Source organism: Protopterus annectens, chromosome 17.part0, assembly GCF_019279795.1.
Source record: "Protopterus annectens isolate FY-2018-M chromosome 17.part0, PAN1.0, whole genome shotgun sequence".
NCBI lineage: Eukaryota > Metazoa > Chordata > Ceratodontiformes > Protopteridae > Protopterus > Protopterus annectens.
The window spans coordinates 707,319,020-707,343,007 of record NC_056751.1 but is presented as its reverse complement, the minus strand read 5'-3'; the positions used below and the strand labels follow the sequence as shown (position 1 = coordinate 707,343,007).

The following is a 23,988-nucleotide window of genomic DNA, read 5'->3' as shown; positions in this document are numbered from 1 at the left end:
TGAACTTATAAATGTCAATTCAATTGTCTTCAGTTCAACAGAATAATGGGATGAAAGCCTCCTGTTTTGTATCACTTTGGAGGACCTCTATTTCAGGATTTCCCATAGTGCAAGTTAAATGAACTGACCAGATCCATAAGAGAATGACACTTCAGAGTTGGAAATATTTCCATTTTCTGATTTGAGCAACTCAAGTTTTCACATCTTTAAAACATTTCAGTGTTTCTGTCCTGAATACGATCTTTTTTTTTAGCATGGTTTTATCTATGGAAATAAGCAGCTTTATTGTCGATAAAAACATCTGAATGTGTTTGCAACTATTTCTCATGAACTAAAGAACATTTCATTAAAAAAAGTTTCTTAATGTTATTCCAATGATCAAATGCATTTTTCATATAAAACCATTCCAGGTGTTAAGTGTGCAGGTGAGCAGGTAATGCCTGATGTATCCATTCAGAAGGCAATTTTTGCAGACATTATGAGCAATAATGTCTGTTGAATATAATGTTAAACTACAAAAAACCTGTTGAAAAGCTATATATATTCTACCTTTACAGATAAAGGAGATTACAGCCTTTGAGGATTTACACTCCACTATGCTTTTTTTTAAATAGGGAGAAATGTTCCTGTGTCTAAAAAAAATAAAATTACTTTTAGGAGGAATATCTTGTTAAAAGCAAGTGCCTTACCTATAACTGAAAGCTTGAGGTGGTACCACAGTGAGCTTCAATAACCAATTATTCTTATAGTTTTTTAAACTCAGAGCCAGATATTTTTATATTAGGGTACTTAAATGCCCAATGTAACCCTTACACCATACAAAGGTCCATAAATTCGAATTGATTAGACTTGTTTTGCTATTTTGTTAATAGCGATCAATCAGTTTTGTTAAGCTTATGCTTTAACTCAGGGTGTCGGCAGCATTTTAAACATTTTCATTGGCTTCTCCACAGATGACGGAGTTATTCTACCCAAGTGTCAGGTGCCTGAGACACAAAGTGCTTAGTATGAAATCACCGATTACTGTTTGCCACTGAAAATCACTGCAAGTGCTTTCTATGTCTGCACCTGCAGTGACCCACTTGTCTTGGGAGATTTCTTCCTTCAATGCATTTGTCGAACTGCAGAGTTGAAATATGTAAGTCTAAAGGTGCAGCGGTCTACCCACATCAATGATGCAGGAATGCAATATTTAGTTTAACTTCTGGCCCTTGTACGTTTTCGGTATTAGTTTTTTTCAGTTGTGGATTGTCAGGCTTTAGGCACCTGAGGTTTAATACTGGAACCCTTTCCAACAACTTGTACAGACCCACAAAGGCTTAATGTCAAAATAAGTCAATCATTTTCAAAGAGTTTAATTTTTGATTCAGTGCCCTTTATTTTTTCCCACCCCCTTTTATCACAAGGGGAATTTTTGGTTTTGTAGGCCAGGACCACTATAATCATTAGTAAGAACAGCGGTACCAAAGTACTTCTTTGCATTCTGTGTCTTTCTAATGGAAATGGGAATATATGCATCAAAGATGTCTTGTATTTGCATTACTTCAAAATACTTACAAGCTTGGTATTCCTTTGCTTGCATTATATTCTCTAAATATGAATTTACATTCCACGTATATACATACAGTTATGAGTGCCTACCAAACTGCATAATACTTTTATAACTGCGGCTATAGAACACATCTTCAGTGTAACTATTGTCACAGTAAACAAACAGAGCAAAACCGTGTACTTTTCAGGAAATGTCAGTTGCACTTATGTTATTATTGATTACTTACAGCAAAGTTCTGCAGTCCTCCAATCCTGTGGTTTTCCTCCAGCATGAGCACACTGTCTGGAATATTCTTCTACCGTCTCACAGAAGCAGGGTGATTCTGAATTATCATCACAAGTTGCCATATCACGCATACATGACTGGACAAAATCTTCAATGTCAAGTAATGGCCGGCAGTTGTCAAATGCTGAGCTTGAGAGAATTTCCAAGCACCGTGGTCGCTATAATAAACAAACATAACTGACATTATTTATGATGGTAGATATAATGACTGAGTTATGAAACAATACAATTTGTAATTTGTTGATTACAAAACTACAAGGTGTGGAGGAGCACATTCGGTGCACTTAATCATCTCACGTGCCAGAGGTGCTGTCACGGGAGATGTGAGCTGCCTTTAATTAATAGAGGCCTGTTGATCGATCCAGTCCGCTTTGGCTGAAAGTGTATTTGCCAAAAAAACTTTGGGCAACAGTTTTCTCTTTATTCCAATGCTTTATGACCTTGGCATAAGTATATAGAAGCTCAGGGGATGTGGAGGGTGCAGGGGTGCTTACCTCCTTTGCAAAAAAGGGCTACTTCTTAGTTTCACTGAAAGTGTTTTCAACATATTTGTTCCAGTCAAATTCACTTTGATTAAAATGGATTCATCTGATCAACATAAATCTCATTTAATGATAAAACTTAGTTATGCACCAGTAAAAAAGTAATAATGCTGCTCACGTAGCATGCACATTAAACACAATTGTCTGCAGGAGGTATAAATCCATAGATCATTGCCACAATGGCTTTATAATGTTACCTAATTTTCTTTCAAGCATACAGTTGTTCTTGTTTTAAACATATTATTTTCCATTTTAATGTAAACCAGCAGAAATGTTTTTAACTACATATAACTTGCTAAGGTAAATAATGTATAATTTTGTTCTTTCTCTACATTTAGACCTTGAGTTTGATTTTGCGTGATCTTGTACCTGTTGCATTGTCACATGATTCCATAATGAAGTTTATTTCCCACTACCTAGTATACTGCAGTCATGGCTTTTCTCTAATCTATGTACAGACAGATTATAATCCTAGTTGGATTACAATCCTAGGTACTTACCTCGTAACCTCCTTTTGTATACTTTAGCCTTCACCATAATTTACTGGAAATGGCTGCATCTTGAGTTTTTTTTAACCTAATAATTAACAGAAATATTGTTTTACCTCCTCTCTCTCTCTCTCAGCTAATTGATTTCGTTGTTCTGCTTCACTCATCCAACCTGCAGCCTCCACATAACCAGCTGAAGGAGGGCTTCACTAATTCTCAGACGAGGTTGAGAATCAGGGTAGCATGTAACCATCTAGGTTGTTGCATTCTATTAGTAGCAGGAATTTCTGACAGGCTCTAACTCACCCTGCACTGATCTGCAATGCAATACACCAGTGCATGTTGTTCTTGCTTATATTTGCTCCTATTAAAGCTAATCATGTCACTTTTATTGTGATACAGGTTTTACTGTTTCTCCTTCCTCTTTTTTACATCAGACCCACAACATTGGCATCGTTAGCAGATTACATCTACTCAGCATCGTTTCATTTCCTTCTTACTCCTTCCTTCTAACCCTTCAACGTCCCATTTGTTGCTCTCTCAGCATCGCTTCATTTCCTTCTTACTCCTTCCTTCTAACCCTTCAACGTCCCATTTGTTGCTCTCTCAGCATCGCTTCATTTCCTTCTTACTCCTTCCTTCTAACCCTTCAACGTCCCATTTGTTGCTCTCTCAGCATCGCTTCATTTCCTTCTTACTCCTTCCTTCTCACCCTTCAACGTCCCATTTGTTGCTCTCTCAGCATCGCTTCATTTCCTTCTTACTCCTTCCTTCTAACCCTTCAATGTCCCATTTGTTGCTCTCTCAGCATCGCTTCATTTCCTTCTTACTCCTTCCTTCTCACCCTTCAACGTCCCATTTGTTGTTCTCTCAGCATCGCTTCATTTCCTTCTTACTCCTTCCTTCTAACCCTTCAACGTCCCATTTGTTGTTCTCTCAGCATCGCTTCATTTCCTTCTTACTCCTTCCTTCTCACCCTTCAACGTCCCATTTGTTGCTGTCTCACCATCACTTCATTTCCTTCTTACTCCTTCCTTCTCACCCTTCAACGTCCCATTTGTTGCTCTCTCAGCATCACTTCATTTCCTTCTTACTCCTTCCTTCTAACCCTTCAATGTCCCATTTGTTGCTCTCTCAGCATCGCTTCATTTCCTTCTTACTCCTTCCTTCTCACCCTTCAACGTCCCATTTGTTGCTCTCTCAGCATCGCTTCATTTCCTTCTTACTCCTTCCTTCTAACCCTTCAACGTCCCATTTGTTGTTCTCTCAGCATCACTTCATTTCCTTCTTACTCCTTCCTTCTAACCCTTCAACGTCCCATTTGTTGCTCTCTCAGCATCACTTCATTTCCTTCTTACTCCTTCCTTCTAACCCTTCAATGTCCCATTTGTTGCTCTCTCAGCATTGCTTCATTTCCTTCTTACTCCTTCCTTCTAACCCTTCAATGTCCCATTTGTTGCTCTCTCAGCATCGCTTCATTTCCTTCTTACTCCTTCCTTCTATTTTATTTTATTTATTTTCATTTGTTGACTGGGCTAGTCCAGCTGGATTCATGTCCATTTTCAGTGGCGGCCCGAGGAGAAAAGCTCCAAGGATACAAACAAGATAATAAACATAAAGAATGAACAATAAACACATTTTACAAAGGCAATAAGCAAGAATGCAGTGATTTTAGTACAGGTAATACAAATCTAAAAAGAAGACAAGTAAAACACCTAAGTAAAAGGAAGGCATTAGCTGCTTTCAGTACAAAATTAGGTGTTATGAAGTTCAATGTATAATACATACTTGTTAAACCAAAAAATATATATATGGTATTTTTTTTTTTTTTTTTTTTTAAGAGAACACTAGTAACTATAGAGGTATTAAGTTAAGTCTAACCCTTCAATGTCCCATTTGTTGCTCTCTCAGCATCGCTTCATTTCCTTCTTACTCCTTCCTTCTAACCCTTCAACGTCCCATTTGTTGCTCTCTCAGCATCACTTCATTTCCTTCTTACTCCTTCCTTCTAACCCTTCAACGTCCCATTTGTTGCTCTCTCAGCATCGCTTCATTTCCTTCTTACTCCTTCCTTCTAACCCTTCAATGTCCCATTTGTTGCTCTCTCAGCATCACTTCATTTCCTTCTTACTCCTTCCTTCTAACCCTTCAATGTCCCATTTGTTGCTCTCTCAGCATCGCTTCATTTCCTTCTTACTCCTTCCTTCTCACCCTTCAACGTCCCATTTGTTGTTCTCTCAGCATCGCTTAATTTCCTTCTTACTCCTTCCTTCTAACCCTTCAACGTCCTATTTGTTGTTCTCTCAGCATCGCTTCATTTCCTTCTTACTCCTTCCTTCTAACCCTTCAACATCCCATTTGTTGTTCTCTCAGCATCGCTTCATTTCCTTCTTACTCCTTCCTTCTAACCCTTCAACATCCCATTTGTTGTTCTCTCAGCATCGCTTCATTTCCTTCTTACTCCTTCCTTCTAACCCTTCAACGTCCCATTTGTTGTTCTCTCAGCATCGCTTCATTTCCTTCTTACTCCTTCCTTCTAACCCTTCAACGTCCCATTTGTTGTTCTCTCAGCATCGCTTCATTTCCTTCTTACTCCTTCCTTCTAACCCTTCAACGTCCCATTTGTTGTTCTCTCAGCATCGCTTCATTTCCTTCTTACTCCTTCCTTCTAACCCTTCAACATCCCATTTGTTGTTCTCTCAGCATCGCTTCATTTCCTTCTTACTCCTTCCTTCTAACCCTTCAACGTCCCATTTGTTGTTCTCTCAGCATCGCTTCATTTCCTTCTTACTCCTTCCTTCTAACCCTTCAACGTCCCATTTGTTGCTCTCTCAGCATCACTTCATTTCCTTCTTACTCCTTCCTTCTAACCCTTCAACATCCCATTTGTTGTTCTCTCAGCATCACTTCATTTCCTTCTTACTCCTTCCTTCTAACCCTTCAACGTCCCATTTGTTGCTCTCTCAGCATCACTTCATTTCCTTCTTACCCTTCCTTCTAACCCTTCAACGTCCCATTTGTTGCTCTCTCAGCATCACTTCATTTCCTTCTTACTCCTTCCTTCTAACCCTTCAACGTCCCATTTGTTGCTCTCTCAGCATCACTTCATTTCCTTCTTACTCCTTCCTTCTAACCCTTCAACGTCCCATTTGTTGCTCTCTCAGCATCGCTTCATTTCCTTCTTACTCCTTCCTTCTAACCCTTCAACGTCCCATTTGTTGCTCTCTCAGCATCACTTCATTTCCTTCTTACCCCTTCCTTCTAACCCTTCAACGTCCCATTTGTTGCTCTCTCAGCATCGCTTCATTTCCTTCCTACCCCTTCCTTCTAACACTTCAATGTCCCATTTGTTGCTCTCTCAGCATCGCTTCATTTCCTTCTTACTCCTTCCTTCTCACCCTTCAACGTCCCATTTGTTGTTCTCTCAGCATCGCTTCATTTCCTTCTTACTCCTTCCTTCTAACCCTTCAACGTCCCATTTGTTGTTCTCTCAGCATCGCTTCATTTCCTTCTTACTCCTTCCTTCTAACCCTTCAACGTCCCATTTGTTGTTCTCTCAGCATCGCTTCATTTCCTTCTTACTCCTTCCTTCTAACCCTTCAACGTCCCATTTGTTGCTCTCTCAGCATCGCTTCATTTCCTTCTTACCCCTTCCTTCTAACCATTCAATGTCCCATTTGTTGCTCTCTCAGCATCGCTTCATTTCCTTCTTACTCCTTCCTTCTAACCCTTCAACGTCCCATTTGTTGCTCTCTCAGCATCGCTTCATTTCCTTCTTACTCCTTCCTTCTAACCCTTCAACGTCCCATTTCTTGCTCTCTCAGCATCGCTTCATTTCCTTCTTACTCCTTCCTTCTAACCCTTCAACGTCCCATTTGTTGCTCTCACAGCATCACTTCATTTCCTTCTTACCCCTTCCTTCTAACCCTTCAACGTCCCATTTGTTGCTCTCTCAGCATCGCTTCATTTCCTTCTTACCCCTTCCTTCTAACCCTTCAATGTCCCATTTGTTGCTCTCTCAGCATCACTTCATTTCCTTCTTACTCCTTCCTTCTAACCCTTCAATGTCCCATTTGTTGCTCTCTCAGCATCGCTTCATTTCCTTCTTACTCCTTCCTTCTAACCCTTCAACGTCCCATTTGTTGTTCTCTCAGCATCGCTTCATTTCCTTCTTACTCCTTCCTTATAACCCTTCAACGTCCCATTTGTTGTTCTCTCAGCATCGCTTCATTTCCTTCTTACTCCTTCCTTCTAACCCTTCAACGTCCCATTTGTTGCTCTCTCAGCATCGCTTCATTTCCTTCTTACCCCTTCCTTCTAACCCTTCAATGTCCCATTTGTTGCTCTCTCAGCATCGCTTCATTTCCTTCTTACTCCTTCCTTCTAACCCTTCAACGTCCCATTTGTTGCTCTCTCAGCATCGCTTCATTTCCTTCTTACTCCTTCCTTCTAACCCTTCAACGTCCCATTTGTTGCTCTCTCAGCATCGCTTCATTTCCTTCTTACTCCTTCCTTCTAACCCTTCAACGTCCCATTTGTTGCTCTCACAGCATCACTTCATTTCCTTCTTACCCCTTCCTTCTAACCCTTCAACGTCCCATTTGTTGCTCTCTCAGCATCGCTTCATTTCCTTCTTACCCCTTCCTTCTAACCCTTCAATGTCCCATTTGTTGCTCTCTCAGCATCGCTTCATTTCCTTCTAACTCCTTCCTTCTAACCCTTCAACGTCCCATTTGTTGCTCTCTCAGCATCACTTCATTTCCTTCTTACTCCTTCCTTCTAACCCTTCAACGTCCCATTTGTTGCTCTCTCAGCATCGCTTCATTTCCTTCTTACTCCTTCCTTCTAACCCTTCAACGTCCCATTTGTTGTTCTCTCAGCATCGCTTCATTTCCTTCTTACTCCTTCCTTCTAACCCTTCAATGTCCCATTTGTTGCTCTCTCAGCATCGCTTCATTTCCTTCTTACCCCTTCCTTCTAACCCTTCAATGTCCCATTTGTTGCTCTCTCAGCATCACTTCATTTCCTTCTTACTCCTTCCTTCTAACCCTTCAATGTCCCATTTGTTGCTCTCTCAGCATCGCTTCATTTCCTTCTTACTCCTTCCTTCTAACCCTTCAACGTCCCATTTGTTGTTCTCTCAGCATCGCTTCATTTCCTTCTTACTCCTTCCTTCTAACCCTTCAATGTCCCATTTGTTGCTCTCTCAGCATCACTTCATTTCCTTCTTACTCCTTCCTTCTAACCCTTCAACGTCCCATTTGTTGTTCTCTCAGCATCGCTTCATTTCCTTCTTACTCCTTCCTTCTAACCCTTCAACGTCCCATTTGTTGTTCTCTCAGCATCGCTTCATTTCCTTCTTACTCCTTCCTTCTAACCCTTCAACGTCCCATTTGTTGTTCTCTCAGCATCGCTTCATTTCCTTCTTACTCCTTCCTTCTAACCTTTCAACGTCCCATTTGTTGCTCTCTCAGCATCGCTTCATTTCCTTCTTACCCCTTCCTTCTAACCCTTCAATGTCCCATTTGTTGCTCTCTCAGCATCACTTCATTTCCTTCTTACTCCTTCCTTCTAACCCTTCAACGTCCCATTTGTTGCTCTCTCAGCATCGCTTCATTTCCTTCTTACTCCTTCCTTCTAACCCTTCAACGTCCCATTTGTTGCTCTCTCAGCATCACTTCATTTCCTTCTTACTCCTTCCTTCTAACCCTTCAACGTCCCATTTGTTGCTCTCTCAGCATCACTTCATTTCCTTCTTACCCCTTCCTTCTAACCCTTCAATGTCCCATTTGTTGCTCTCTCAGCATCGCTTCATTTCCTTCTTACCCCTTCCTTCTAACCCTTCAATGTCCCATTTGTTGCTCTCTCAGCATCGCTTCATTTCCTTCTTACTCCTTCCTTCTAACCCTTCAACGTCCCATTTGTTGCTCTCTCAGCATCGCTTCATTTCCTTCTTACTCCTTCCTTCTAACCCTTCAATGTCCCATTTGTTGCTCTCTCAGCATCACTTCATTTCCTTCTTACCCCTTCCTTCTAACCCTTCAATGTCCCATTTGTTGCTCTCTCAGCATCGCTTCATTTCCTTCTTACCCCTTCCTTCTAACCCTTCAATGTCCCATTTGTTGCTCTCTCAGCATCGCTTCATTTCCTTCTTACCCCTTCCTTCTAACCCTTCAATGTCCCATTTGTTGCTCTCTCAGCATCACTTCATTTCCTTCTTACTCCTTCCTTCTAACCCTTCAATGTCCCATTTGTTGCTCTCTCAGCATCACTTCATTTCCTTCTTACTCCTTCCTTCTAACCCTTCAACATCCCATTTGTTGCTCTCTCAGCATCGCTTCATTTCCTTCTTACTCCTTCCTTCTAACCCTTCAACGTCCCATGTGTTGCTCTCATTGCATCTCCTGTAGACTTCAAGGTCTCTGGTCCCCTCAATGTTCTCCCAGGCTGTCACTGCAAACCCTAATTACTGCTATTCTGTTCACCTTTTCTAACTCATTAGACTATCTCCTTTCAGCCTTCCTTACACCTGCCACTTTACTACAGTGTCTCTTACAACCCTCATGACAGCCTTGTCTAAGTGTCATAAAATTCCAATGCCTTTATGATTTCATTCAGGACTAGCTGTCATCTGTCATCTGCTAGACTTACAGCAACAAACTTTTCGGCTATATCTTTAACTATAACCAGTTGTTTTATGTGGAGTATATATTACATATTCCTGATCTGATTATGTTTTCAAGTAATTATGTAATAGACTAGACTTTACAAATGTCTAAACATTTAAGTTTATTCACTTATGCAAGCTAACAATAATCTGTAAATATTTTCATATTTTTCTTTTCAAAGAGGATAACATGTTAAATGTTCTTCATTTTCTCTGAAGTATTTTCACCCCAGGACACCATTGGAAATGGAATCTTCAAAACTTGGCTTTTCCAGTAAACCAAACAAAATAAATTAAGGGCAAAGGCTGCCTTGTCAGGAATGTCTTCTGAGTATGTCAAATGTTTATTCCCCTTTCTAGTCAGGCTTAATGCTGGATCTCTACACAGATACTTCTAAAGTGGGGATTGTCTCTGTCCTCTTGAGGAATAAGACCAAGCCATAGGTCATGGAATCCTTATTTCTGTTGCTGACCTTCATACCTGTGCTGTTATTTACATCCAGGTCACTGTGTTTCACACAGATGCCTTGTTTCTATTCCAACAGGCCAGCTAAAGCAGAACTGTAATTTTCTTTACTTAAGATATTTTATTTATAGATTTGTTAACCAGCTTCTTCCAACTGAGCCAAAGGCCCATTTTCACTGGAGACCTGAGGAGAAAAGCTCCAATTACAATTACAGACATGCCAAAAAACAGTAATTAATACAAAGCCTAAAAAGTACAATGGTAATATTGACAAAAAACATTTACATAAAATGAAATCAACAAAGACAATATATTTCTATACAAGTTTCAAAAAATCCAATACAATAGTGGCAGGATAATCCACAAATAGGAATATTTACAAGGACCTGATTGTAGATATACTGTAAAGAAGAGCAAGAAAGAAAGGCAGATAAAAAAGAGAGAAAAAACTTAAAGTAATCAAAAGTAGAATTTAGGAAGAAATCCTTTAGAGATCAGGTCTGAGCTTGCCAAAGGCAGGACCAGGTCATAAGAAGGTAGTGTTTGAATTGTAGTTTGAAATGGAACTTATGGGGATACTTCTTATTTTAAGTGGAAGGGAGTTCCAGGTGTGAGTTACAGAGTATTTATATAGGGACTTACCAATATTTGTCAGGGTTTGTAAATGTCAAGAAGATGTTTGTCAGATGTACGAAGTTGAAGTCGGGAGTTATATAGAGATACAATATTAGAGCTGGAGGGACATGAAGTGGGATTATAAAGAACTGAGTGTGTGATATGCAGTTGAGAAAGAAACAATTATTTAGGGAATTCAGGCCATTGTAATGATTTAAGGGTGAGGCAGTAGTGGGATTTGTAAGGGAGATTAGAGGTGAATTTAGCTATTTTGTTGTATGTTTGCTCTAGTCTAGAGAGAAGTGAAGACTGAAGGTTAGTAAAAACTGGAGCTGCATACAAAAGACAGGGTAATAGGAGAGACAGGGCCAGGGAGGGTTTGGCAGAGTGTGAAAGTAGTTTGTGGGTACGGTACAGGAGACCACGTTTCTTGTATTTTTTTTATGCAATGATGGATATGTATGTCAAATTTTAATTCATCGTCAGTTGTAACACCAAATAAGTTAGTATGGGGTTCTGGTCTGATAGTGGTATTGTTGAGGAAGGTAATAGATAAAGTGGATTTGTGTGTTGCCAGTGTTTTAGGAAGGAAAAGTAAAAGTTTTTTTTTTTTTTTGGATTTAGAACTAGTTGATTTTCAGTGAGCCAGGTTTCGATGGATGTAAGAGTCTTGGGTAAGAGCAAGGAGTTCTGGGATGCTGTGGGCTGGTAATAAGGGTCGAGTCATCATCATAGTGTAAGAGTGTGGAAAGGTTGGTAGCAGACCATAAACTGCTAGTAAAAATACTGAACAAGAGAGGACCCAATATAGAGCCTTGGGGGATACCGGTGTAAACAGGAAGAAATGGGGAGATGACAGTTTTCCAGCATATAGATTGTTTTCTATTAGATAAGTACCTAGAAAACCAGCTTAAAGAGGGGGTGGAGAGATAAAGGTCAGATAGCTTAGTTATCAGTTTAGAGTGAGAGTGATATCATGCATGGTTCATTAAAGTTCACCTTACTGTGGCCCCTAGATCACCAATTATGCTTTTTTGTGATATTACTATTCTATGTGCCCAATATGCAACACTGCAGTTTGGGTAGTTTTCAAATCAACATCAACGCTATTAACCAATTTGTTGTGTCAGTATACCAGAGCATACTTTTCATATTTAACCACACAGAAGGAATTTAAAATGTGTATTACAGTATTGTGAGTGCAAAGCCATTTAAATGAACATTTCACAAAATTTGCATAAAATCTTGATTGACAGATTCTTCTTGCTTCTTCTTTTTTTGTAAGTTGTCTGTGGTCATTGTACACATGTATACATACATTTTTGATCTTCAATATTCGTTTAAAAAAATAAGCATTTTAACATTAGTTTCACAGTCCAAATGCTAAAGTAGTAAACACACAAGTGAGTGAACAAGATAGTTAAATGTAGTGCAGTACAGATGTGTGTGGTGGATAATTTCTGTGAATTATAACTGATGTTATACCATTTAAAACAAAAGGAGTTTCCTTGTATTACATATAAAATATATTCATAATGATTAAAGGTTTGGCGCAGCAAGTAGTGTCTCTGCTTTAGGCAGTAAATGGTATTCAGAATGATCACTTTCTGATGATATTTTTTTTCCTTTAGTAATTCAAATAAAATATAAGAAGCAAAAACAATATAAAAAGGTTAAAGGTATAATGTATGCACATGCATATAAATACCAAAGAGAAGTCTAATAGCAGTGTTTAATAATAAAAGACCATTTCCTCAAACGCTACTTACATAATCAAGGCTGTTGGGAAGGGGGGCTGGTTCAGGATCCTGGCACTGTTCTGTCGGCCCATTTAATTTCTGTAAGCTTCCAAACTGAAAAGGGGATATCTCTACACCTTAAAAGTAAAGCAAATGACATGTAAGGCTAGGAATCAAAAATAAGCTAACTTGATTGTGATATCATATTAAAGAAATGTTTAATCTGGTTTATTTTAGATAGCCCTTGACATTATGTCTGTATTTATCTCTTCCTCTGGAGAACAGATGATCTTCTGTTATTGCAGAGGCATGTAGCTTTAAGTCAAATTCTCATTTTGTATATCCTGATGTATCTACTGCTGTGTACTGTCTTCTAAAGCTCATGTCATATTTCTCATTCAAGATTCCACGTGAAAAAATGTGACATAGTCTGTTTAATAAATAATGCTGTCTTCCTCCCAGAAAACATACTGAACCAGGAAGCAGGATTTTATGCAGTGAAACCCCAATTAACCACCCTGAATCGTAGATAGAAAGGTGAGAGCTTTGCTTTCCAACAAATTTTGGCCTCCTAGATGCATGATAGACTAGACTTTCTTTGGAACGGTTTAGTATTTCATTCCTCTACATGTTAAACAGCTTTACAATAGTAAAACACTTAATTTGCTTGTTTATTGTATTGAATTGTCTGGGTAGTACTAGTAGGTGTAGAAGATAATCCATTTCAAGATGACACTGTATCACGCTATTGATAAGTATTCAGCTGGATCAAAAGTATAGATAGGAATCAATGTCAAATAAATGTTTTATGTTTCTGTTGAAGTATCTAGCTACAGCTGACATGTTTATGCAGGTATAAAACATAGAGGATTATGACAGAGTCGCCAAACCTACCATATCTATCATGTGTTCGAGACATGGATGCAAAGATATTCACCTCGAGAGCAAAGCTGTTTAAGCTGTAATGCAGTCTTATGCCTAAGTGACATGGTAGGAACATAGGTTGTTACTAGGCTTGCAGGCCAGGGGAGCACTGAGGAGCCGAGTCCAAATTTCCAGTTGCTTCCAAGAACTGTATGCTTAAATGACTTGCTCAAGGTCACACAGTAGGCAAATAAAGGTTGAGGGACTCAAACTCTGTATCACAGGAACTATAGCTCACAGGTTTAACCCTCTGCATCAACTGCCAGACTGATAGCTTCATGTCTGAACAACAGGGTGCATGGCATTTAAGCAGCAGAAAAGCATGGCGTTTAAACTATAAGGCAGCCTCGTGTTTAAAGAGTAGAACAGGCTGGGGTTTAACCTGTAAGGCAGACTGTTGTTTAAGCAGCAACTTTAATAGATTCAGCAGAGAATTTACTAAAGGGAAAGGAGAGGACATAACTGCTGCCAGACGAGTTTATTCGCATTCTGACGAGTTTATTCGCATTCTGACAAGTTTATTCACATTCTGACGAGTTTGTTCACATTCTGACGAGTTTGTTCGCATTCTGATGAGTTTATTCGCATTCTGACGAGTTTATTCGCATTCTGAATGAAGATTTTAATGAAACCAGGTTGCGAAGTAAGAGACATGATTTGCTGAAATACAGTGTATTTCTGCTTCAAATTAGTAGAAGAGATTGGTATATTTTCATACTCCCAATTGTAAGTATATTGCAATATAAAGATGCACAGATCTAGAAGTTTCCATGAGCTGCTTTGGTTGATGATCTCAGGGCTAATGAAGGCAAAAATTATTTTTGCCGACAACGTCACTATCCTGGACTAACAGCTCTCTTTAGGTTTTTCAGTCTTTAAACTGCACTATAGTACATTCTGGAAATTAAGTCATGCTATTCATATAATCAACTCATTCATTTACTTTTTATTAATTAGGTATCTAATTTATAATGCACCTGATTAGCAAAATTTAAGAAGAAAATGCCAAACATCCTGTATTGCAGACTTACCATTAGAGAAGAACTCATCATATTTTTTTATGCCATTGAAGTCCCCACACAATCCACATGTTGTGTTCCTGTACTTGGCACTCAGTTCAACCTGTTTTGAAAAAAAAATCAGGATTTATATTTATTGTTTTACATTACTGGCTGTACACTGTGGTGAGACCTTTCTAAGGACATGTAATATAAACAATAGGTAAATGATATGCTCCTTTTCAATGCTTCTAGGTATGTGTAACAATGTTTAATATGCACCATTCAAAGAGAACTTGTTTTCTATTAGTGTAAGCCCAGTATAATGGGTTTGCCTCTGCCAGCCATTAGTATTGTGAAATAAAGAACAGATATGGCTAAGGTAAGTCCAAGTTCAGTGAAATGTATTCAGATCTCTATTGGTAATAACAAATTTCCCTTCAAGGAAGGCAGAATAATTGGTTTAGTTATTACTTTTCTTTGGGCAGGCAGCTGAACAGCATAGCCATGTACACAGATCATGAATAAATAATCCCTGGGGGGCAATAGTATATGGCAATTAAGGAGTAAGCAGTTAGTAACAGTCATTTTCAGCTGAATTCACTACTAGAACAGGGGCATAAACAAACACCTTAAAAAGCCTGCAGATTTAGTCTGGCTTACCCCCTGACTAGAAAGAACACTTAACTAAACATTCTATCCTCACATTAATTAGGTGTATATTAGACTAGATCAGCTGTGTGTGCATAACAAACCCTATACATTTGTCTAGGATTCCATTTCTATGCCATTTATCTCCTTCTTAAATGACCATTGAGTATGTGGCCTAACTTGTGCCAGTGGAGATGATCCAAGCCTGAATCATCACTCAGGAGAATGGCCACCTTACACACATCTAAGGTCTGATACTTTAAAACAAAACATGATTACCTGATTCCTATGCATGTGCTGTCTCTACAATTCCCTGATTATCAAAGAAGTACTGAATCATAAATATTATATTCACATTCAGAACAGAAATAGATGAATTGCAATCCAGCAGAGTAACCAGAGGGCATTTGTAATCTTTTAGAGAAACCACAAGGCACTAGTAATCTTTTATTGAAACAACAAGGCACTAATAATAATTTAGAGTAACCACAGTGCAGTAGCAATCCTTTTGCTCTTATAGAAGTACTTATGAAGCATAGTTACTTGTAAATTAACCAACCTACCTGCTAACACATGTTTTAACAACTTAACAAAGACTGGTAAAAAATACATCATAGGTTCATAGGCAATTAGTCTGGAGACTATTATGAGCCTAGTCAACAACCATACACTGACACTGACCCGAGGTCAGACTCAAACCCTGTACTTTGGTCTGTGAGATAAGGACCTTAACCATTATGTCAACCCTGCCCCTAAATGTAAAGCATCCCTAATGTGGATTTAAACCCTGCACCACTCATGTTGTAAGAACATTCATCTGCTATGCGGATGCAAGTGAGATAAAGACATTACTATGAAGTAGCCCCCCCAAGCCCTAATGTGTCTAATAAGTTGTTAGCTTTCACAGGTCACCTGATAATCTGAGTACATAGTTAGGTTTAATTCACTGAAATATTTATTCTGGCATAGTGTACTGGCTGATCTGGTGTCACAGAAAGGTGCCAAGGTGTCACCAGTGATAAAATCCTTAGCTTTTCCTCTCGGTTTCTTCCTCTCTTTGTGTATTTGTGTGTAATGAATTATATTCAGGGAATAGTGTTTGACCCATTCTAGTATGTTAGCTTTCAGATACTAGCACCTATGCGACACATATAGTCACTTAGTAATTTATAGCCCTGATATACATTTAGTCCCATCATGGCCCCACCCATGTATATACCCTTCACATATGCTCTAGTTTTTCACAGGATTCAGTCACTAAACTAATGCCGAGAGCTTGCAAGTGTGCCTTCTTAAAGTTATATATGGTCAGGCCTTTATGGTCCTTGTGGTCACTGGTCTGGTATTGCTATATATGGTTAGGCTTTTTATGGTCCATGTGATCACTTGCCTGGTATTGCTATATATGGTCAGGCCTTTATGGTCCTTGTGGTCACTGGTTTGGTATTGCTATATATGGTTAGGCTTTTTATGGTCCATGTGATCACTTGCCTGGTATTGCCATGTATGGTCAGGCCTTTATGGTCCTTGTGGTCACTGGCCTGGTATTGCTATATATGGTTAGGCTTTTTATGGTCCATGTGACCACTTGCCTTGTATTGCTATATATGGTCAGGCCTTTATGGTCCTTGTGGTCAATGGCCTGGTATTGTTCCTCTGTGCTTATATTCCTAATGGATTTACACCAAAGCAAACCAAAGCAATATATATATATATATATATATATATATATTTTTTTTTTACTATGAATTCTTCTCAGTCACAGTTGTTTTTTTTTTTTCTTCATGAGCTAACAGTCCTATTACCTGACTAAAGGATATTTTACGAGTGGATTCTAATCTACTTTTATTAGAAGATATAGAAACAGCAGAGACATCAATGACAGGTGAAGTGGGCTAACCCTGATGGAACGAGTGAACGTAATGCTCATATACATAAGTTACAGCAAAAGCTATTTACAAATAAAAAGTTATAGTGACAGCAGATGAGTTTCCAAGCTTATCTGAAACTTAAGATAGTCTCTATGGGTTTATGTCTTTTGAGAATGCCAGTATATGGCACTAAATATCCCATTTTGTTGAGCAAGTGTCAAGTCTTGAATATTAAGCTGGGGTTTGACTACATGCATCTTATGAATAAATTATTTGTATCCATTGAAGATGAACATTTAACTACTATTATGTTGTTACAGCATTGTATTATTGACAGTCCCTTATTTTTACAGTTTCAACATACATATAATAAAGTGCTTGACAGTAACTCTCTGTTTGAATTGAGATTTATTGTTATTTATTGATGTAAACTCAAACAGGATATTAGAGACTTTAAACTTGGGCACATTTTCTTTTGTGCAGAGCTGAAAAACAACAAATTTCAGATCAAATGCAAGACTCCAAAGGTAGACAGGCAGCACAGACACTTTTTAATTTACAGAACAGTCCTACTAATATTCAAAGTAAACTCCATCTTAGGGCTAATATTTTCACTCTATCTTTCTATCCTGCTCAAATTCACTCTGACTGCTTTTTACAGAATTTTAAAATGTTTTCTGCAAAATGGCTGCCAATGGGGCTTGACATATCAATGGCATCTTCTTTTTCTTCAGGCCTTCCTTATTCCCATAACCCTTTTCAAGTCTGCTTTATATGAGTCATACTAGGCATAAGGAAGTAGTGGTGTATTCTTATGTCAATGACATGTAATGGAATTAGTGTCAGTTACTGTAATCTTATATACCTTGTGAAACAGGACTTCTTTTATTTCTTGAATGGCCCTCATTTGTGTGTGTACCAGAGCTTGCTTTACAGTATACTAAGAATTATACTGCTGCAACCAAAAAAGTAGCTAAATTGCAGGCCTTTGTTCAAAGTATCTTTTTGTAGTTCATGATGAATTGACAGCCCCCTCCTCCCACACATTGGTAAATGTGTTGATATTTTACAAGAATTACAAGAAAAAATATTTTCTGGCTTTTCTTTAAATGTCACAGACCTCTTTGATACTACTAAGTCATCTTAAAATGTAAAGTAGTATAAACTGCAAACATTTAAAGTTTAAAGCTTAGCATTTCAATAATTAGATGCTGCTTATATAAATTTATCAAAAGAGATGACAACTGCATTTGATCCATTGACTGATCTAATTGCTCTGTTTTGCTATGAAAGACATGGCTACATTGGAAATAGTTATGAATCAGTGTAAGTTCTCTTCCTGTCTGCAACAAAGACAATCGAAAACTGTTTCACACTTCTCTGTCGTTTTTACAGCAGGTGATGAACTCCTGTCATCAGCAGGAGAAATTACCAGTATAAGATTGTCAGCAGTATCTGTGTCTCTGGTATGTCATGCAGGCATAGACAAATTCCTCTGCAAATTATGTGAGAAGTTAAGTTAAAAAAAAGTGGGTGGTCCTTCCCTTCCTTTGATTCCAAGACAAGGAAATTAAAGTTTTATAATAAACAAGCAAGTTTCTGGTACATACACAATACTGGAACTATACCGCAGGGAGTAAAGCAGCTTAAGAGTTGTTGAGTTAAACTGTAGGAGAAGGTGGAGTTTACTTTTAATGCCAATAATTTTGCAGCTTTAGTCCCTTCAGAGTTTCCTCCACCCTCTCAAGATAAACCAATGCTGACATCACCAAGAGAAAAATGAAAAACAGGTGAAAAAAGAAAAGGACAAGGGAGAGAAAAGGACTTATGGGGACCAGTGACTTGCAGCAGGTTGAGACAACAATAATGCACTTAGGTACTATAATTAATATCCGCATACAAATTCACTGATTATGAAAATGAAGTTCTGAAAAATGGTTTAACATTTGTACCCACAGATAGTGGCAATGTAGCTGAGTCATTAACTAACTTCTGTCTGCTTACTAGACAATTAAAACTGGCATTCATTTTTTTATGACTTTGGCATCACAAAAACTCCATGGAAACTGAGTATTTTATTCATATTTCTAACCAAATTATTGAGCTGTTTAAGAAAGTTGTACTGATAATATTTATACTTTATTTAAAAAAAATAATTTATTTAATTGTAACTTATTCTTGTATGAATGCCATGCCTTACATGCTGACTAAAATGATACTATTATGATGAAAAATGCTAATAAAGAGGTTGCAGTTGTGGTTATGGATTCCATTTTTATGTTAATGCTATTAATTCATAATTAAAAGATACTAATACATATATGAGGATTTCTAAAAGCTATGTGGAACAAATCATGCAGAGTGTTAATAAGGAAGTCTATGACTTACATGTTAATAGTATTTTTTATGTTGAAGTTTTGAATTATGTTTATGTAACTCATCCCATTACTCTTATCTATTATGGGAAACTTAAAATCCATAAAGATCTACTGAATTTGCCCATGAGACCAGTTATGTCCTCATGGGGCTGGTTCACTGAAACCCTATCAGTTTATCTGAGGAGAATTTGGAAACTATATTACAATTATTACCAAGTTTTATAAAGGATAGTAGTGATTTCTTAAAACAGCTTTATAATTGCTATACGAATAATCCAGATATTACTGAATGCTTACTGGTTATTCTAGATGCTAATTCCCTTTTCACAGTTATTCCTAATTCCTATGGAATAGAAGCAATGAGATTTTCTTATGATAAAAAGCAATAAAGGTGATATCTTTATAAGACATGCCTATACTCCTTTGGGTATTTACTTTCTAGTAATGTATTTACTTTTCAAGGGGAGTACTTTTTACAGAAACAAGCTATATCAATGGGTAGTCCAGTAGCAAATAGCTTTGCAGATTTAGTTATTTATATGAGGGAAGATGAGTTTACATTAAATGTTTGCTAAATAATTAATAACTGCTTAAAATTTCTAAACAAGTTTTATTATATAAGAGGTTTGCTGATGACATATCTATATTTTGGAAATGTAAAATGCAGGATTTAAATGTTTTTATAGATTATGACAAATATGGTTGTTTTTTAAGTTTTAAGATTGTAGCTTCAAGCACTTCCATTGAATTTCTAGATATTAGTATATTGAAGTCTGAGAATGGTACAATAGATACCTCGCTATTTAAGAAGGCCATTAAAATAAATGTCTATCTCTATAATGAAAGTATGAACCCTAATTTTGCTTTTAAGAATATTGTAAAGGGGCATATAGGTTACATACTAAAGATGAGAGATTCAGCAAACATCTTGAACACATGGGATATGATTTCTTGCATAGGCAATATTGACCTTTTGAGGTACAGCATGCAAAGCAGCTGGTCATGCAAAATAGGAATCAGGGTGAAAGACTAGTGTTCTCTGATATTGCTGGACATGGTCATCCTTTAACCAGGACTAATCATACTTGCATTGCATATACCTTCACATATAACACTAGGCTGGTAGCACACAAGAAATTATTAAAAACACTGATTTATGCTGATGAAAGTTCAGAGCTTCTGTGGCAAAATTTCAGAAAAAAAAAATATTTTAGTCTTAAAAGCACACAGAATGCCAAATCAAATGTTATGTTATAAAGGAAAGCGAAACACACTGAACATTAGATGTAGTGCTTTCTTTAAAATACACTTGGTCTTGCTATAAATGTAGTTTTTGTAAATGTATTTATAAAGAAAATACTTTTAAGCACCTATTGATTGATGAAATTCTTTTTATGACTTTGCAGACTGCGATAGCAAAATTGTAATTTATATTTCATTAGGCACTGCTTGTCCTGTCTTCTAAGTAAGCAAAACTAATAGGAAGCTGAAAGAGCACGTTCATGTCAATATTTATCAGACATTAGAAGGAACCATGAAGCTAATGTTTTAATTAGCATATCAAGAAGTCGGGTGCAGTGCATGTGTTTACATGTTTTGTATTACAAGTTATTTATCAAAATACTCCTGGAGGTAATGTTGTTACTTTAACAGAGAATGAAGGGCATACATGGATCTTTTCCACCTTTAGGTCAGATATTTATCCAGGCTTAAATGAGGAAGTATCAATTAAACTTGCTTTGAAACATAGACATTTTAGATAGGGCTGTTAATTGTATAGGTGTTTTGGTTTATATGTGACTGTTTGATATTTAAATAATGTCTGTTTATTTGATGTGTTATTGCCTGATGAAGAACTTATTTGGTGTGAATGCTTGCTATATATATTTATGTTATTAAATATATATTTTTTATTTAGAAGCTACATAAGATGAATTTGTGTCTTTTTTCTTCTTCTTCCTAATGTACCTGACATTATGCCTGTATGGGAATTTAAGTCCCCAGTATATTTAAACCTTCTTATATCCACCAGTGGAGCGAGTGGTGAGAAACAAAGTGAAATAAAAGAGGAAAGCCTGGTGAAATATTTGTAAGTATCCTTTCAGTGAAAGGATTCTAGACTTTGCCTGTTGTATTAACATACAGAAAGGCATTGACCTTCACCAGCATACATCTCATTTTTTTTTATCTCCCAGCAGATGGCTCAAGTTCAAAAAGATTCGTAGGAAGCTTTTCTTGTGCTGTATCAGTGAGAAGAAACTCTTATCTGTCAATCCATTGTGGCCTTTGTCTTTTAAACTGTTGAATGAGCTGCTTTCTGTCTACAGGACTGTGAATCTTGTTTATATTTAAACGAAAAAAAAAAAAATGTTAGATTATCTAACCATCTGCAAGCGCAGTATACAAATATGTGCTGCACATTCCCAGATAACTCTGCCCTGAAGCTCCAGACCTCAGCTGGTAAACAGTTTCTACTCTATAACTGAAGAGTGAAGTCTCACATAAGTGTGGATTATCCAGTTAGCCTCCCATTAGCAGAAGAGTTGCTTAATTGTCCTTAGCATTTCCATTCTCCATCCTCCATTTCATGCTGCTACTGTTGCATCCTAACTCACACATAACTATAGATAAGAGCAGGTTAAAAACATTTACACGTTGAAGCTTTGAATTACTTCTATCTAATCCCACCATTATGTGGCCCAAATAATAATGCATATGATTGTAATGTGACTATCATTTAACATAAAGGGTTTGAATGTCCTAAAGTTCATTAATCCTGAATCACACTTCCTTGATGTTTACATCCAAATCAACTTTTACAATTCCAAGGCACGTATTTTTTAAGAAATCGTCTCCATTTTTAAATAGCATTTTTAAGTCAATCCCCACAATTTACAAAATCAAAAGAACCGTACTGTTGAACTTTCATCAGACTGTACACAACAGTTTTCACCTTGTTTTCATTAACTATCTCATATGTTTGAATAATCACGTTTATATCACACTATCAAAAGATGAAAATAGCGAACACAATTTCATCGAACCTAAAATATCTAAAAATCAAAATATTGAACATTCAGAACAGCAAATTTTTTCCCAAGGAAAAAAATTGCTTTTCCAAAACACATACACACAACACAAGCACACCAAAAAAAAACAACAATCCACACACATACACTTAAAATCCTACATCTAACCCTAAACTGTATATACACTACTATCTATCCACTTACCTTAACCCAAACCCTAACCCTAAGGTCCGTCACTATCACACACTCACCTAATCTGCACCCTAACCCTAACTAACTTAACCTGCCCCTAACCCTAACTCACCTAACCCGCAACCTAACCCTAAGGTACACACAATCGCACACTTAGCGAAGCCACAGAACCGGCCAACCAAATTCTTTCCCTAGGTAAGAATTTGGTGTTCTGCAGCTTCGCTATTTTTAGCGTTCGCTGCACAGGGGTTGGTATTAGAACATTCGAAGTTTTAAAACTTCGATATTCTGATATAGACCCGAATAATCTTGGGAAACCAAATTTTTAAATAATAATCTGTTTCAGAAATGTCATTCTAAATTCACCTGGGATTAAAAGTTCTCTTCTTGTTAATCTGTGAAAAGTGGGGCACCATAACCTTTTTGGCCTTTCTACCATTGTAGTTCTCCCAACTTTCTGACCATTGGCCATGTAGGACCTCAGCATCAGCAGTAATCAAACATTTCAGGTATTAAGCTTAGTGCACTTTGGAAAATAGTTTTACTCATACCGAAACAGCATCTTCCTTATTCCACTTAATCTCAACATCGGGCTTCAGTACTATTTTCATGTAGTCAATGCTCTGCTCGATCAAGACTTTTGAATGGCTAAATGGGATATCCACCCTAGAAAAATAAACAACAATGGTGTTCTCACATCCATATGGTAATACATAAATATAAAATACGCATAATAATGTCATATACAATTCCAAACTTTGATCCAAACAGTACTTTTTTTTTTTTTTTTTGCTAAAGGCATGTGTTGATCTGTATTTTTATAAAATAAGCAGTGTATTTATGGCTTTCAGCTTTGTACACACAAAGGTTTTAGCTGTGTAATTGGTGATCTAGGTTAGAAGTAAGAGCTGTGCGATTGAAGTTGGTGGAGGCCACTGAATACATAGAGCTTGAGGGAGAAGCACAGTGTAGCTGTACTTGAGTGCTCCTAGTGAATTTAATAGGTACTACAGCAGAACCACTAATAAGAAGATGAATAGTATGGAAGGGTGGGTTGGAATTGCCTGCTAGGCCCATGCACTTTGCCATTCCATGTTTGCTGCACCCCATGTTTATTATTATTTACATGTGGCAGTCTAGTGTAATTAGAGCTGGAACCAAAAGTGATATAAATGCCTCCTAACAGCTCATTAATATTAATACAATAAATAGAGCTGGGTCAGTATAGACTTCCACATTCAGAAACTCTTTTTAAGAATACATTTTTCAGAAAATAGTATAAAACAAACTTTCATTCAAGGATGTGTGCAAAAATAAAAGTTTGTTTTGTGCCATTAAACATTTATTTATGACCATTTTGAGGCTCAGCCTTGGTTATATACATATGTAGACAGTAACAACAGTAAATTAAGATTAAAGGTGTAACTAAATGATATAGTGTAGTGACATAACATAGAGATAAAAAATACACATACTTGCAATATGGTTTAGAAAGATGTAGGGCCAGGCATAAGGAGTATACAGTGCATAACATGTGTTATAAGGAGTATACAATGCATAACACAGATGTTATAAGGAGTATACAATGCAT

General features: G+C 37.3%; 1 protein-coding gene across 42 annotated transcripts in view; it reads right to left on the bottom strand.

The window, feature by feature from the left end:
- The window catches only part of LOC122791684 (mucin-2-like), a 732,148-nt gene that overhangs the window by 348,854 nt on the left and 359,306 nt on the right, over positions 1–23,988 (bottom strand). For all 42 annotated transcript variants that reach the window (XM_044059549.1, XM_044059571.1, XM_044059534.1 and 39 more), the window contains 4 exons: positions 22,949–23,063; positions 14,310–14,400; positions 12,385–12,491; positions 1,779–1,995 (listed from right to left, as the gene is read on the bottom strand). In XM_044059549.1, the coding sequence (XP_043915484.1) occupies positions 1,779–1,995; positions 12,385–12,491; positions 14,310–14,400; positions 22,949–23,063 (530 nt within the window). The remainder of the gene's footprint in view (positions 1–1,778; positions 1,996–12,384; positions 12,492–14,309; positions 14,401–22,948; positions 23,064–23,988) is intronic.